Genomic DNA, 17,305 nt, shown 5'->3' on the forward strand with positions numbered 1-17,305 from the left:
ATGCTATCACGAGTATTTATTATAATTAAATTTTCCTCATTATGTTCATGAATTCTACTCTGCTTTTTGTTGTTTAAATAAACATAGATATTTTTCAAATGTATAATAGGTAAATAATAAGGTGTCTACAAGCAATGTTCAATTGGATATAAACATATATTCATATTGTCTCTTCAGCTAGTTTGTCAGGCTAAGCTGTAAAGAAAATATAATTATTTATATTATATTAATTAGTTAACGTATCAACAAATTTTACACAATTTGAAGGAAATCATTTTTATTATCGTTTATTATAGAACTTATGATTTTGTAGTTATAAGATGACTTGTAATATCTTTTGCGAAGGGATAAGGATATCAGAAATTCAGGGCATCAGAAATCCTTCCATATAAGTATTTATTTTTTAGAAAACAACAACAACGTTGTGAACAATACTTAGCGCATCATAGTTATAACTTAAACAATTTGTAAAACTATATTTGAAAACTGAAATTTTGTAAACACTAAGATATTGAATGCTCCTATAAAAATTTGACGGAACTGTTTAAAAATAATGAGTGTCAACCATCAAAGCACCAGAAAACTTTACGTTTTAAATATATCGAGAGAATAGTTTTAAGTTAAATAAATATATATAAAGACATAATAGCTTATTGTTATCGATGAATTATTTAAAATAATTTTATATTTTATTTATTTTTATAGAAACATCTGTCGAAGCAAGTTTGACAGTTAAGTTTCAAACTTACATAAAAACCTCAAACAAAATTATCGTACTTTCATTCAGTCATGCGATGCAAATACGTTTCAGCTTATAGGATGTCATGGTACGAAAAAATGCTATAGACTTGAGGTACCTATACTCAACTGCATCGCAACTGGATTGTTTTAAGAAAGTTCATGGTAGGCCCCCTGATTATTATAAAGTTCATTATGAATTTAATCATTGAATTCGGTTGAGTTACTGCGTAAGATTATCGCAAATAACCAAACAAAAATCTCTCTCTCTCTCTAATTTGACTATCTCAAAATCCACAGATTATTTATTTCTATTTATTAACACTTCCTTACACTACAATATAAAAAAATTGAACATAATTAAATCAAAAGGAGAGCAACTGGCGGCTTATCGCTTTCGAGCGATCTCTTCCAGGCAACCAACCACTGTAAGTAAAGAAAAAATGTATTAAATTACATAAAATAGGCAAGTAGTGCCAAAATTCATGTTATACACAGTTATTAAGACAAAACTAAAAAGGAACAAAAAAATACAAACTAAACTAAAAAGATGATACATTAAAAATAGAAAGTAAAAAGACACATAAATCACGATAATTTAAGTCTCTCAGTCTAACTCACGTCAGTTAGTAATTAGTCAGAAAGTTAGATTGTGAAATTTTATTGTAAAGGAAGTGTATGTTTTATAATCAGTCAAACCTTTCCCATTATTCCTGTTGCAGTTCCCTTATATCTATGACTCGATTGTAAGGAACTTGCATAGATCTAGTTAGCGCTGCGCCTTCATAAGTTCTCATGTTATTTTCAAACATGTATCCTTTCTATAACATATTTTTAACATGTATAATTTTTGAGAGCAAAAATAAAATAAATTGTATAAATAAAAGAAATTGCGGTAAAAGTAATTTCTGGTACAACGTCGCTGATGTGATCTGTTTTCTCAAATGCCTATCAGTCGTACTCAGTATCGTTGATTTAAAGTTATAAACATAATTTTGTAATGCCTGTACAATTGTACAAGTTATGGTATTTATAGGTCCTGGTTTCTGGGGACTTATCAATCCCCAATGGAGTATGTGCAACAAGGGAAGACGACAGAGCCCAATTAATATAGAACCAGACAAGTTGTTGTTTGATCCCTGGCTTCGAGACGTGCAGTTTGACAAGCATAAGGTACGTATTCTTAAATGATTTTTATTGTCTACATATGTTATAATTTCTATATGTTTCAGTAGGACAGTAAAGTACATAAGATATACAATTACAGTGGAATCTCTATACAAGTCGAAATCCTCTGTAATTCGAAAAAAATCCATTCCCTTCCGCCGAACCACCAAATACGCGGTGTCTCGAATTATTTAGACTTTGTAACTCGAACAAAATGTTACTTCCCTACGAAGTATTTATAATACATATTTATCCTCTATAACTCGAATTTCAAATGGGAGTAAGTAAGTCGTAGTTAGTAATATAGTCCCCGAAATATTTTCAATAAAATCCAAAATGAATGTTCGGGTTGAATACATACTTAAACTTTCTTCGAACACAACTTCGAACACATTTTCAAACGCTATGTTTATAAAAAATCTGCGAATAGTTTAAATAGGTAAAGGTCAAAGAAGTTGAATGATCTGAAATTAGTTTTGTTTATATTTTATAGTTATATTTTTTTCTCAGGTGTCGATAAGTACCGTAACAAACTTAACTTAACTTAGTCGAAACTCTGCACCAAGTCTCGGACGGGTAGACTAAAATCTAGTCCAAATGAAGAAGACACAAGTTTGCGCGTTATCCGCTAAAAACACTCTTTGTAGCTACTCCTCCTTCGAATACACTCTTCTGAAAGTCTCAGCTAGCATCGGGATACTGGGTTTTACCATATCAAATGACGTTCAGTTTCGCGGTCATTTGAGAGGAAAGGCTAAGAAGCTTGGTGTGCTCAGCAAGGCCAGTCGGTACTTCACTCCGGGCCACCGCTTGCAACTTTATAAAGCGCAAATTCTGTCTGCATCTTCTACCGCATTTACCATGGAGAGTGTTAAGAGTAGTTGTTCGGACTAATACTTGCAGCCTAATAGTTTTGAGATCAAACCATAGTACCTTGTTAAAAGCTTAAAAACTTCTTACTTTAGTGTTACAAGCTTTAAGAGTCAGATTCACTGTAGCGCGATCCTATGGTTGGGACATTTATATTATGTCCAAATTGAATACAAAATAAACTCAGTGCTGGTATTATAAGTAAACTGTAAGTGTACGGATGCTGCATTAGATTTTTATAAAGAAGTAGATCAGCCCGACACACGACATAGATTTTTATAATGAACAGCCGATTCTAATACGTATGAGTAAATTACGTTAATTAGAAGTCCACGCTCAACCATTTGACTATTTGCAATAAAAATACAAACAGATACCAATAGAAAATTCACGCATTTAATTTAGTGAGAATTAAGCTAAGCCAGCACTTGATAATTGCATAATGTTTGAATTAACATAGAAATGGCCAATCCGTTCAACAGTTAAGTCAACAGAGAATGTAAGCACGAAGTACATTGCTTCTTACATAAGAACTGCACAATATATTTCCCTAGATAAGTAAGCGCGAGCGTTAATGTTTATGCAGCAATGGCATAAGGTGGCTTTAATGGGGGTGTTTTTACCTTAATATGTTAGAGTTATCTTGGCATATAGTGCCTGTTTATTGTAGTTTTGTTGCCGTTTAAAAATTGGTTCTTAACCAAAACATTGAATACTTTTGATTCCAAGTTATATGGATAATGGGTGTCCTTGACGACGTTTTTGTGTCTAAGGCAAGGTTGGCCTCCTTACGATGTTTTCCTCTCCGTATGACCGAGTATTATATACGTTGATGATGATGATGATATGCCCATTCATTCAGACGTAGTTCAAGTTCAGTTTCCTTCCCTCTTGGATGAGCGATGAGGGCTGAAGGACAAACGGGAATATCGTTCTAACACTTAAAGAATCGCTTATTTTTCTAACGGTATTTTTACTTTGAAAACTAATGTTTTAAATATCTTAAACCAAAGTAAAAATCTAGCTATAGTTTTAACTATAACAAAAACGCGTCATGAATCGTGATAGCGTGCTTGATAGCATATCGCTTTCGCATGCATTAGCATTGAATTACATTCAGTGTATATGAATTACCAACATGACTTAAGCATTTTATTCATACTATTTTCATGCAGTAACTTTGTCAGTTTAAATAGAACACTGTAGGCGTTTAGGAAATCGCATAGGTGAAAACTTTTAAGGTTTGCTTTCTTTATTTCTGAAAACCAAGTATTCTACCTTCCGTGCCCGACACGCCGGTGACATTTTGTGTCTTTGGTATTCTGTGTCTTTCTAATGATGTTTTCCTAAAACGTATTGGCGAGTGTTAAAAGTCATCTAATACACATTATATTGAACCAATTTGAATGAAACATGAATTGTTCCCTAAGTTGGAATACTAAGAAAAAGTTGTATCCTTATGACTCTTAATTTTCGAGAATTTTTAGGCGTAGGTACATCTTCCAATTTTAGTGTGTAGATGTGTGTATTTATGACATATGACACTATATCTAGATGGAAGCCTACATATAGTGTCATACATAAATATCCCATTCCCACAATGTCACTTACATGCATATTTATTCTGCCAAAAAGAATTTGGTTTTAAAACTACATAAGGAATGAGAAATAAAGGCATTTTTTAAAAGGCCGGCAATGCAAGTCTTCTGACAATGTTTGTCCATGGGCGGCGGTATCACTAAACACAAGGTGAGCTTCCTGCCCATTTGCTCCCTATTATATAAAAAAAATAGAAAATGATGTTTAAATAATTACATGTATGTATGTCATCAATCAATTTTGCCCGACAAAGTACATTTTATGAGTCTTAGATGTGATTGTTACTGAAGCTTCACAGAGTGAATTCGTTTCTTGCATAAATTTGGAGTTCAAATTACTATTAGGAACGTATTTAATTTCTAAAAAAAAAAATTATAAATGTACCTAAATAGATGTTGTTTTTATTTTTAATTATTATGATTTAGGTTAAAAATAGTAAATACTGTATATTCATGTGTTGGACATAAGTAAATAAATGCTAAAAAGGTTATATAAATGCACACTTGAAAAGATTTCTGTAAAAGCGATGTCTTTCAAGGAATAATTTATTCCAGTCAAAACAATGCCTTCGCATGTTAGCGTGTTATTACTCATCTTAAGTCAAACCGCTCTAATCAAGGTGTGACCAATTGATTGATTGAAACCAAACTACTAGTTAGTTTCCTGATTCACTGTACACAAATTTTACAAGAAAAACGTTCTACAAATCTAAAATTTAAAGTTGTAACTTTAGAAATAAATACGCTGTAACAGAATTTTACAATTAGTTTAACGTCCCACAATCGTTCAGCTAATTTCTAACCTATATCAATGTCGTCGTCGAAAAAAAATCCATATCATATGTCATGCGTTAAACATTAAGATGTAAGTTAATTGTGCAATTATTTAATTTTATACTAATTAAAAAATGAATTCTTAATTTATGTCATGAAGACTTAGAATGGAAATGGAATAGAGATTTGATATTTATATATTAATCATTCACAGGTCAGTGGCATGCTCCAAAACACGGGACAGTCTCTGGTATTTCGCGTAGAGAAGGACTCAAAACACCAAGTAAACATCAGTGGAGGTCCGCTGTCATATCGATACCAGTTCGAGGAAATCTACTTCCACTATGGCTTGGAGGACAATAGAGGGTCCGAACATCAGATAGACCATCATACATTTCCAGGAGAGGTTGGTACTTATGTTGTATATTATTCAAATATTCAGACGCTGGAATAGAAATTGTTATACACATAAACGCGAGATTTAGAAGTATAGTTATAGTTTACGATATATGTTTAAAAATGTATTGCAATCCTGATTATAAGATGTTTTGAGTATGTTGTTTTAATTTATTTGTGTAAATAATGTAAACTTTCGTTTATTCGTACTCGTACCGAACGTACTCGCGTAAAGCAAAGACAATATGATTATATTAAACTCAAATAACCAATCATTTGATTTCTAATATAAGGTCCTTACATATGAAATTGGCGTTTTGTATGGGAGGAACAAAAAGTCGAATATTTTTAAATATAATATATTTAATTAATCAAAGTATGAACCACTGTTTTCTATGCACTTTTGCCATCTCATAGGTAGTTCATTGATCCCTTTACTAAAAAAATCAGTCGGGCGGGAATCAATAAAATCTGTGAAGGCGATTTGGACTGCCCCATCAGAGTTAAATTTTTTCCCTTGCAAAAAGTTGTCCAAATTTAAAAAAAAAATGGTAATCTGTTGGAGCAAGGTCCGGGGAGTACTGAGGATGTCTTAGAAATTCCAATTGAAGCTCTTCTAATTTGGTAGCCGTCTGTTATGCAGTGTGTGGTCTAGCGTTGTCGTGAAGTAGCAGTGGCGTGGAGCGATTGACCAGCCTAGGTTGTTTAGCCGCTAGCTTTTCCATCATGGTTTGCAATTGCTGACAATAGACATCAGCCGTAATAGCCAGATTTGAGAAAACTGCAATGAACAATACCGGCACTAGTCCACCAAAAGCTTACAAGTAACTTTTTTGGGGTTAAATTTCGCTTGGGGCAGGATTTGGCTGGCTGGCCAGGATCCAACCATTGCGCTGAGCGCTTCCGATTATCGTAAAGAATCCATTTTTCATCACAGGTAATGATTCGGTTTAAAATACCTTCATTATTGTGCCGGTTCAGTAATGTAACGCAGCAGTCGACGCGCGTTTGCTTCAGTCAATTCGTGAGGTACCCACCTTTCAAGCTTTTTGATCTTCCCAATTTGCTTCAAGTGAATTAAAACAGATATATCACTAACACCGCAGCCTGCAGCTAACTCAGACGTGGTTTGCGATGGATCCGCTTCCACAATAGCCTTCAATACTTCATTATCAACTTGGGTCTCAGGCCGTCCACGGGGCTTGTTCTGCAGGTCGAAATTTCCAGAACGAAAACGTTGGAACCAAAAACGAACTGTGTTTTCTTTTGCAACATGACCGCCATACACATCATTCACCCTTCGAGTCGTTTCCGCGGCACTAGTGCCACGTCGGAACTCGTACTCGTAAATAATGCAATACTTTAAGTTTTCCATTTTGTAAAATGAGTGACACAAACAGAAAAAAACAGAAGAAAAAACAAATAAATGACGGTCATCAAAGCACAAATACATGAGTAAATAGCTGTACAAATTTGAATTTGGAATTCCTTACCAAAGAGGAGAACATCGTGATTAAAGTGGGCAGTACGAAATACGCCAATTTCATATGTAAGGACCTAATATTTGATATTAACGTGCTGTATACAGCAAAATTGAATACAATTCTATAATACAAAAATTGTGTGAAAATCTTATTTTATTTTATAAAAGACACAGCGTTTAATAAAAGTGAATATTTATTAATTATACAGTATTTACAATTTTCTTAAGCAATATAGTAATAATAAAAAATTAACAATAAGAAAATTAAAGCAAATTTGTAGAGTTTGGTTAATGTGGCAGCGTACCTTTAACGCTGTCAGCATTACCTCGCTGTATTGCGATACTTATTCGTTGAGCGAGAAAAGCACCAGCTCTGAAGTCATCGGTACCAGTTACGAGGCGCCAAGTTAAAACTTTAGTTAGTGCCTGTGCACGGCCCAAGGGTCTCTTTACCTACTCCAAAGAAAACAAAATCGAAGTTTGAGGATATATAATAGCATAAATATAAAATCTAACATTTATACTATGAACTTTTCGAATAGTAATAAGCCTTACAAATTCGGCTTTTTCTGCCGACTTAAAAAAAGTTTATTTATTATATAAATAAATAATGAAAAGAGTTGTATGTGATAAACAAAAATGCATAGTTTTATGTTGAACGAGATGAACATTGAACAATGTTATATCTGCCCGGTCACAAATTAACACCTGAAATGTTATCAGCTGTTATTACTCTCGTGGGACAAACTTCCGTACAACAATCGCTTAGATAATTTTACACAATGTCTGCAAGACAATTGTCTTCGTAATGAACTACGATTTTTTTGTAACTCTTTTGTTTGTGGCTTGTTTTAGTACACTTTTTAAAGTCTAAACGGAAGCTCTCTTCTCTGTGGGTCAAAAATGTCCTTATCTGTCTGTACCATTTCATTTAGATGACGGATAATGAAACAATTAAACTAGATCAAAATAACCTCAATTATTTAACTTTTTTCCATTTATTATGTATTTAATAAATAATAAGAGCCTCTTATAGATTTAGATACTTTTATACAAATACACTTTATATTTCTCTCAATATTAACAATTACTCAATTTCTTTTATAGATTCAACTATATGGTTTCAATAAGGAACTATACCATAACATGTCCGAAGCACAACATAAATCGCAAGGAGTTGTTGGAATTTCTCTAATGGTTCAGGTAAACTATTGAAAAATAATACACATATTTATATGCCATAACATAAATTCCCGTGTAGACTTGTGTGTAATACATTAGCACACAAGTCACGGGTATCAGATTTAAAGCCTAATTTTAGTACTTGTTCTAGTATGGTAGTATGGTAATGTACTAAATTATGTACAAAAACAAGAGCAGTGTTGGCCTAGTGGTTTCAACGTGTGACTCGTCGGGATCGTAGATTCCATACCCGACTGTGCACCAATGTACATTCCGCTCATTTAACATTTGAACGGTGAAGCTTGTACGGTGTGTGTTAGGCACACCTTACCCCAACCTACCAATGTGAGGCCCAGACCTAAAATGTTGTAGATATAGATTCTCGTACACTTTATTTATATTAATGTTTTATAGATTGGAGAACCGACTAACAAGGAACTAAGAATAATAACAAGCGCCTTCAATAAAGTAATGTTCAGAGGTAAGACAAAATATTATATTTTGACATTAAAATATTACATTTTATATACATAAGCTGCCCCCGTTTTGCCTTAATATGATTTTTTTACAAAGCCTACCTACTTAGTAGCTACATATCAGCATTTGGATCATTTTGCTATTTTACCCCATAGAAACTAAACGGAACAAAAACCTTAGCACTAATTATAACTCTCACATAATTTAAGAAATAAATATTTTAACTCAATTTATTACAGCGATTTAGTCATAGAGATTTGCGCCTAGCAACGTAGTTTGCCATTCATTTTATTTATACATAGACATACACCTTTTGTTTTATATTTATAATGTACTATAATGATACAAAGTAAAGCGGCTTTATAATATATTATAAATGCTTACTATACGACCGTTTGTCTAAAAGATCTTTTATATTCGTATATCATTAAAATGTTATCGATATATTAATCACACTTCATGTTATCCCGTCCATTACTAGATAACATAAAATCCGCATTTTCCGTATCCGCATTTGCCGTATTACATGTATGTACATGTATTTGCTTTATTAATAATAAATAAGATTTTAATCATAAAACTAACCTTACATTTCTGTCCCCAACTATAATTTTTGTAAATCATTTGAATCCTCATGTAATATATTAGAGCCGTTTATGTCCTTAATCTTATTTCAATATAATTTCGTAAACCAAATCATAACTATTCTATTATAGTAGCTTGTCCTTATAATATTTATATACAATCTATATATAAATAATTAAAAATTAAAACAAATTCAAAGAAATTTGGTCCCTGTGGCCGTATCTTTAACGCTGGTAGAATTTCCTCGCTGTATTACGATACTTATTCATTGAGCTATGTAAAACACCAGCTCTAGGGTCACAAAATAAAAGTTGGTATTAATTATTTGTCATCTATATATTAATTCCACTATTGCAATTTACATCGTATTAATCGTTATCAAAACTGGCCTTATCGCTGCTAAGTCCATTGTATTTAGTGATTTTATAAATGTCTCGTTATATTTTAAACTAAGTAATAAGTTCATATGAATAAAAAGACAATGTTTATAATTCACAGGTAGTTCATACCCAATCAGGAACCTGCCACTTAGCACTCTATTGCCCAACACTCAGCAGTACCTCACATATGAGGGGTCAACCACTCACCCCGGATGCTGGGAAACCGCTGTGTGGATTATATTTAATAAACCTATTTATATATCAAAGCAGGAGGTGAGTAATATTGGAACTTCCGCATCCTTCCAACTGGGCGGGTCGACAATTACTATATCCTATAGATCTGTGCCTAAAAATAATTGTTTAAATAGAAATTGAAGTCGGGAACAATCTCTAACAGTAATAGTATAGTTATGGCAGTTTTAATTATTAATAATATTTTGTTAAACATGTGTAAAAATCATAAACTTCGGGCACACAATACAAGGTTTCGCAAAAGATTCCAAATTTAAAATGAATGCCGATCACCTGCACTGATGACGTTTAAATTTTTTTTCTTCAATATATTAAGTAGAAGCGCTAAGTTGTATGTTATTTCTTGTAGATGTACGCAATTCGTCGTCTGATGCAAGGATCGCAGCTAACACCCAAGGCGCCACTCGGCAACAATGCCCGCCCAGTGCAGCCATTACACCATCGTACTGTCAGAACTAATATTAACTTCAACAAACAGGGTCTTCCGGTATGTATAATCCCTTCCATAAGGTTTTATCACCACATGCCCAGGAAAGCGGTGTATTAGGCATCACAGCACCTTTACGAATGGATCGATGTGGTTCTGAAATCTGACGTTATCAAAATAAACTTTTTATGTAGGTTTTAATCTATCCCCCTGAGGAGGTATCTGGAGAAGAAAAATGCGTTTAGCCTAAAACCCCTCGTTCCCAATATGTCGCTATTGGCACGCGAGTCTTTTCCTCGCGTTCGAAAGAGAAATTAGAAAACAAAACTGGTTTTTAATGCTTGTCAAAATTTTTTACTTCAAATGATCACACTGACCACACTCAAAAACTTCAAAAATACCTATAACTCTTAATTTTCAACTTTCTACGATCAACGCTTATTTTTTATTTGCAAATTATAAACTTATGGCTTGATTCTGAGGTTTATATCAAGAAAAATTCACAGAGAGCCCTATAAAGTTTTCATTCGGGAAAACCAAACTCTCTGGGGTAGAATAGCAAAATGTTCCATGTTGATATGTACTAAAAAGGTAGCCTAAGTAAAATCATATTAAGGAGAAACGAAGTTCGCGGGGACAGCTAGTATCTGAATAAAAACGAATACATCATATTGTCTTTTATTTTCATAACTTTTACACATTTAAAGAAAACACTTTTTTAACGCATTGAAGCTATCATCATAAACTTATAATTATTTTACATAATTTCAATTTTTCCGACGTTTCGCGTGCTTTACAGCGTGCATGGTCACGGTGACTAAAGGCAAAAGGTGTTGAATGTCAAAAGTATCACAGCTGTAGAGAAAGTTGTGTTATCTGTTTTTATTTCCCCGGCGTTGGTATCGGCTAAAAGATGACGGGTTTTTGCAAAAATGACTCACGGTGTCCTCTATTTTCGCGGTTTGTTTGTCTTGAGATTTTAATTTGGATATTATTGGGTCCCAGGTGTTTGATAATTTTAGGCCGTCTTCTCTATTGAAATTGAGGTGTTTTTTGATTTCAATGGCTTCGCGTACCAATCTTGGGAAGAATATTTTTCTTTCGGAAGTACTTTCGGTTGGTCAAAGCGTATGTAATGATTAGGCCTATCTAGTGTGTGTTCACAGACTGCTGATTTTGTGTGTCGTCTATGTCTTATGTCCGCAATGTGTTCTTTGTGTCATTGTCTTGCGAAATTTAGCGTAACGTAATGATATACCAAAAATATATATATATATAGAACCTGTATACTTTTCCAAAATTTTGCGTATCTTTATGATATGATACCTTTTACTTATTAGAATAAATTAAGTTATGATTGATAATACCCAAAACTTTGTCTTTATCACCTGCTGCAAATTGCTGGAGTTTATATTTATTTCTCTTTATTAAGAGCCGTAACTCAACAAAACGATACTCTTTTGTTGATATACGTAACATATCTCAAAGATAAAAGTATTAAAAATGTGTAGTAAAAAATATGATTTTCAAATATTGATGTAATTTTTATAAAAGTTTTAGTTCTAGTCTTGTAGGCCTAGTGGCTACAGTGTGCGAGATCCCTGAGGTCGTAGGTTCGATCCTAGGGCTGGTGCACCAGAGGACTTTTTTCTATGTGCGCATTTAACATTCGCTCACTGAACTCTTCTTAAACGGCTGGACCGATTTGAACGAATTTTTGTATGTGTTTGGTGGTGTGGTTTTTTACATTCACAAATCAGCCCGGCAGATGGCGCTGCAAGTGCGGTATCTAGGTTATTTATCTATACAGCAAATAAACAGCTGTTTTGCATGTCGTAATTAGACTCCTAAATTTTATGTATTTTTTGTGTGTTCAAGTGAGTCGAGAATGATTTACATTATCAGATTTTCTTTTGTATGTAAGACGTGTATACAGGACGTGTGTTTGAACAAGTTCGGTTATTATTACGTTCATTTTCAACTCCGTATCGCCACGTCAACTTCTTATATAATGAAAATAAATATCTATAGGATCCAATAAATCAGTTGAACCCGACGAACGGCATGTCGCAGTCAAAGCGTGAAATATAATTACAGAGAAAGCACAAACCTCAATTAATTAACTTAGTGCCCTGCGGTCTACGTCGAGACATGCGGATTATTTGTGAACTCCTCTGGAAATGCACAAACAAAATTAGATTGCTCTTATTGTGATTTTACTAGCAAACGATGTTTTTAATAAAATTATTTTTCATTTATTCATTCCTTTGGGGTACGTTCAAGTACAGATACCGTCAAACTTCTTGAGCATTAAACAAGGGAGTGGGGGAAAGTTTGCACGTCGTACACAGCGCGCGACACAAACGTCAACTGATTTACCAATCACGCGATCGACATGTCACTCTCCTGCCGCCGCGCATTTGTACAAGATGTTTGCCGGTATCTGTATTGCGTAAGCAGATTTACTGAAATGTATCCCCCCCACCTCTTATTTTTGTCAGAAAACGTAAGCAAAGCCCTGAAATAGTACATAAACGTATTAATTTTTTTTGTATGATTCCTCGAAAATACATTTCGTTTTCAAACATAGATGGGTAATATGTGCAAAAAAGTAAATAATTACTGTTGACGCACCTAATCACCAAATAAGAAAATCAAAGAAACAATCCCCCCGACTCCCCTATAGTGCGCAGGTAATACTTGAACGGCTCCTTTCCTCTAAGGACGTGTTTCCCAACCTTTTTTCTGCCACCACCTCAGCCTCTCTAAAATGGCTAGACCCTCTAATATGCATAATTTTAATATTAACAAACTGAACTGTTCACTTAAGGAACTTAAATGATAGTTAGGGAGAAATTCCTAGGAAATTTTTGACGAAACACAGTAAGTTAATTTTTCAAACCTAATGAACAATTGAAATGCCAATAACTTTAATGAATTTTCGAATAGCATTAACAATCAAAACACTATGAGGCAATATTTCGCATCCGCTTTGCGATTATGTCGGGGCACGATTGTTGAATTGATCATTTTATGATGTGGTAAGACAAAAACAAGAATTCAGCATAGTTTCAAGGCATTTATGGGTACAATCATGGTTGTCATGGAATTATGGCAAAATTTATATTTTTATATGCATTTGTTTCAGGCATCAAATAACTGCCCGGATATGTACCGCAATATGCATTATACAGGTAATAAAGAAGCACGTTTTCAGAATTTACGCATCTTGAATTTTAACATACATGACTTTAGCATGATCATCTTGCACTAAATTGCATCTTTGTAGTCAAAAGTCGATAGCAGTTTTTTGAAATAACAGGCTCTAATTAAAAGTATTTTAACAATATATCTGAATTTCTGAAATATATACCAATATTATAAATTATGTCTAAGGTTTTGTTAGCAATTCAACTTAAACACTGAACAAAAAAGCTTACAAAAGTCAAAACACGTTGTCTAGTTATTTTCAATATAAAAAGAGCTTCGACGCTTGACTACAGCAACTGCTCTACATAATACAGATTCAAATATACGTAGCACTAAGTACCTTTCAATGTCTGAATTACAGCACGTTATTCCCGCAAGGCACGAACCAAAAAGAGTGTTGCATGCAAAAGAAAGATGTTTTCAAAGAAAACATGTCACAAAAAATAGGTATTTGTATTTCGTTGTTTCCTGCTTTTGTGACAAATTTTAATTTTACCGGACTGCTTTGCATTGTTTTGAGTCTTTAGAGACTTTTAATTACAGGTGTATTGCTTGTGTGTACTTTGTGTGATGTTATTACTTTTCTTCGTGTACTAGTTAGCTTTTTATTTCAGAATGTTTTACAAGTGTTATTATATACTACTAGCACGAACAATCTTTTTTCAAGTGAAATTTCTTTATCGGCGTTGAAAAAAACTTACCGTCACATTTTTCGGTTACGCGTCACATTTTTCTGTTACGAGCCATCTTTTTCTTGGTTCTCTTGTCTCTTCGAATCAACCGTGGTTGATTCATTCATTTGAAGACATTAATGACAAAAATATATTATAACGATAACAATGATAGTAATAATTATATTAAAATTAATGAAACCCTCTAATAATCTTAGCACTAATAAGGTAAAATGAAATAATTTTATATTTGTATTCGTGTTTATTTAAACAATTTCTGTAAAGTTGCATATAGTAGATCATTTCTCGAAAAATAAGGTCATAAGGAAGTTTCACTTTTTACGTGTGTACACTAGTGCACACACACATTTTTTTATGTAGGTATTGGTCAGGTATACTTTCGGTTACTCAGGGTGCCTTTTGCAGTATTCGGGTGTATCTCACCCTATCACATAATCCCTACACTCCTGGAGTGGCCTTCTGTCGGGGTAGCGGGTCAAAAAGTAATAGTAACTATAGGTTTTAAAGACCAACTTTCCCGGCTGTGCACAAATATACTTTCTATGTACGCATTAATATTCACTCTAACGTCGAAGAAAACATCGTCAGGAAACCAACATGCCATTGACCCAAAAAGTCGACGGTGTGTGTCAGGCACAGAAGGCAGAACACAACACTTGCCTAGCAGATTGACAAATGATTATGAAACAGATTTAGAAATCTGAGGCCCAGAGCTAAAAACGTTGTAGCGCAACTTATTTATTTTTTATTGTATTTTAGGAATATGGCATAGGTACGGGAGGCTGTAGCCTAAAATATTTATAGTATATATAAATATTGACTGAACGACTGAAAATAATGAAATGCAAATTCAAACTAAAAAAACATTTTTCATTCAGGCAACACAATGTACAATGCTTCTAATTCTACAAATACTGCCAGTTCTCAAATCAAGGCCGTAGAACAGATGAGAAGAACTGGGAATAAACTCTCCGCCACTCTTTTTAATCGTATTTTTTTTTTGTTTTACAAAATGTTGGTAAATCGTGATATTCAAAAGCCTAACTATTGTGACTTACGCAAGTCTAAAATTAATTTTGACATACGGAAGTCATAGTTCGCGGTGTCTTGTTTCTGAATCTCACCATAACTCCTTGGATTGTGTGATTTTAATATAAATTATGTTACAGCTACTCAATGGCCTCGCGAGCACAGCATGCGATACCGCAGCACAGAAGATTTAGCAATGCTGTCAATGATTAATTAGAATTACATAATCATAAAATATTGTATCAACAATAGTGACTCAAACAATAAATTATTTTAATTTTGCATTTAACCTACCTTGTATTATTCGAACCAAATGTAGTGATTATAAAATTAGTGTTTAAATGTTAATCGTATAAATGTTTAAGCACAAATTATTTAATTCATATAAATTAAATCAGCAGGACAATGATTTAAAGTACTGTCTGTATATTGGTTTATCGTGAGTTTTAATATTTGTTTGTCTGCGTCAAATGTAAAGAACACTCAGTGGTCAGCCAAACATATCATCTTTAGGTGCATTGTACACTAAATAAAGTTTTATTTTACTAAACTTGACAACATCAGCAGTCCATAATAATATAATATATTACAATCAAATATACTATATATAATATGTACTAACAATTTTCTTCATAGTAATACTAAAAATTATTAAAACGAAAATTAAAACAAAAATTTAAAAAGTTTTGCATTGACCTTTGACGCTGGCACTGTACATATTCTTCATACAAAGTTTTGAGCCGGGCATATTTTGCGATAGTGTTTTGTTACGGTAGACCCTGGCCCTTACTAAAGAGAATTACTGTTACCATGAAAACCATTGAAATATGGAAATATCAACAAACACGTTAATATTTAATCATGCTTTAATCAAAGTACACTGATTTACTTTCTATAATATCTTTTAAGTCTAATGTATATTGATGTAAATATTTATGGAAATGACGTCATAATTCGTCCATATTATAATTAAAGCTTTAAAAGTTCTTAAAACTGTACCAAATTTCTTCGTCGTTATATCTAATAGTCCATAGCGACAGTAATGCTATCCGGTAAATATAGTACCATTTGGAAATTAGAAGTCTGTAATCTGTCAATTTTAATATTTAGTAAAATAAAGCTTTCAACGTTTCGTATAAAAAGTTAACTTCCTAACTTCTGAATGGTCTACTTGCCAACAATATGTTGTACAGTATGTAACAGTTATTGTAGTGATCAATTTTCTGTGTATGCGTCTTGTAAATTAAACTGGCTAAAACCTAAGTAAACTTTATAAGAATCTTAGTACTTGTACGCAACATTATTTACCGATCTCTGCTTGGACTATTCATTTTATCCCTATTTTTATGAGAATTGTAAAATATATGTACACAAAGAAGCTTATGATTAGAAATAAATTATAACCTTTAATACATTTAGAAATAAAATGTAAAAATAGTTCCAAGCTTTTAGTATAATTGTGTACAGTTCATCTTATAATCTTGCTTAATTAAGAATAATATTCACATTCTAGAAATGGTAGGTCATAGCTGTTTCCGTATAAAATAAAATATTTACGACAAATGTGTTTTATTTTTGTCTCATACTTGTCTATGGTCGCAGTTAACTGTCAAAAAATATACTTATCACCATGCTTAATGTCATCGTGACAGTAGTGCAAGATAGGATCATCAAATAAATATTCTTGTATGTTTAATAAAATACATCAGTGGCACTACAACCTTTTTAGGTCTGGGCCTCAGATTTCGGCATCTGTTTCATGATCATTTTTTAATCGAATAGACAAGTAGGTGATCATCCTTCTTCCAGACTTCGACTTTTTGGGTCTAAGACAAGTCGGTTTCCTCACGATGTTTTCCTTCACCGTCGGCGATAATGTTAAATGCGCACATAGAAAGTAAATCCATTGGTGCACAGCCGGGGATCGAACCTACGACCTCAGGGATGAGAGTCGTACGCCGAAACCACTAGGCGAACACTGCTCTTCACTGATTCTTGTATGTTTAGTTAAACCTAAATGACAGCTATCAAAATTAAAACTTATA

At 33.3% G+C, this 17,305-nt stretch overlaps 1 protein-coding gene across 3 annotated transcripts in view; it reads left to right on the top strand.

Moving 5' to 3' along the window:
• The window catches only part of LOC123711996 (carbonic anhydrase-related protein 10), a 53,994-nt gene extending 37,471 nt beyond the window's left edge, over positions 1 to 16,523 (top strand). For 2 of the 3 annotated variants that reach the window (XM_045664896.1, XM_045664895.1), the window contains exons 4-12: positions 1,775 to 1,911; positions 5,362 to 5,553; positions 8,134 to 8,229; positions 8,623 to 8,689; positions 9,769 to 9,923; positions 10,252 to 10,389; positions 13,478 to 13,523; positions 13,901 to 13,986; positions 15,401 to 16,523. In XM_045664896.1, the coding sequence (XP_045520852.1) occupies positions 1,775 to 1,911; positions 5,362 to 5,553; positions 8,134 to 8,229; positions 8,623 to 8,689; positions 9,769 to 9,923; positions 10,252 to 10,389; positions 13,478 to 13,523; positions 13,901 to 13,986 (917 nt within the window). In that variant the 3' untranslated portion in view covers positions 15,401 to 16,523. The remainder of the gene's footprint in view (positions 1 to 1,774; positions 1,912 to 5,361; positions 5,554 to 8,133; positions 8,230 to 8,622; positions 8,690 to 9,768; positions 9,924 to 10,251; positions 10,390 to 13,477; positions 13,524 to 13,900; positions 13,987 to 15,400) is intronic. The other variant, XM_045664897.1, reaches the window with a different exon arrangement.
• The last annotated feature ends 782 nt before the right edge of the window (positions 16,524 to 17,305 follow it).

Source organism: Pieris brassicae, chromosome 7 (genome assembly GCF_905147105.1).
Source record: "Pieris brassicae chromosome 7, ilPieBrab1.1, whole genome shotgun sequence".
Lineage (NCBI taxonomy): Eukaryota > Metazoa > Arthropoda > Insecta > Lepidoptera > Pieridae > Pieris > Pieris brassicae.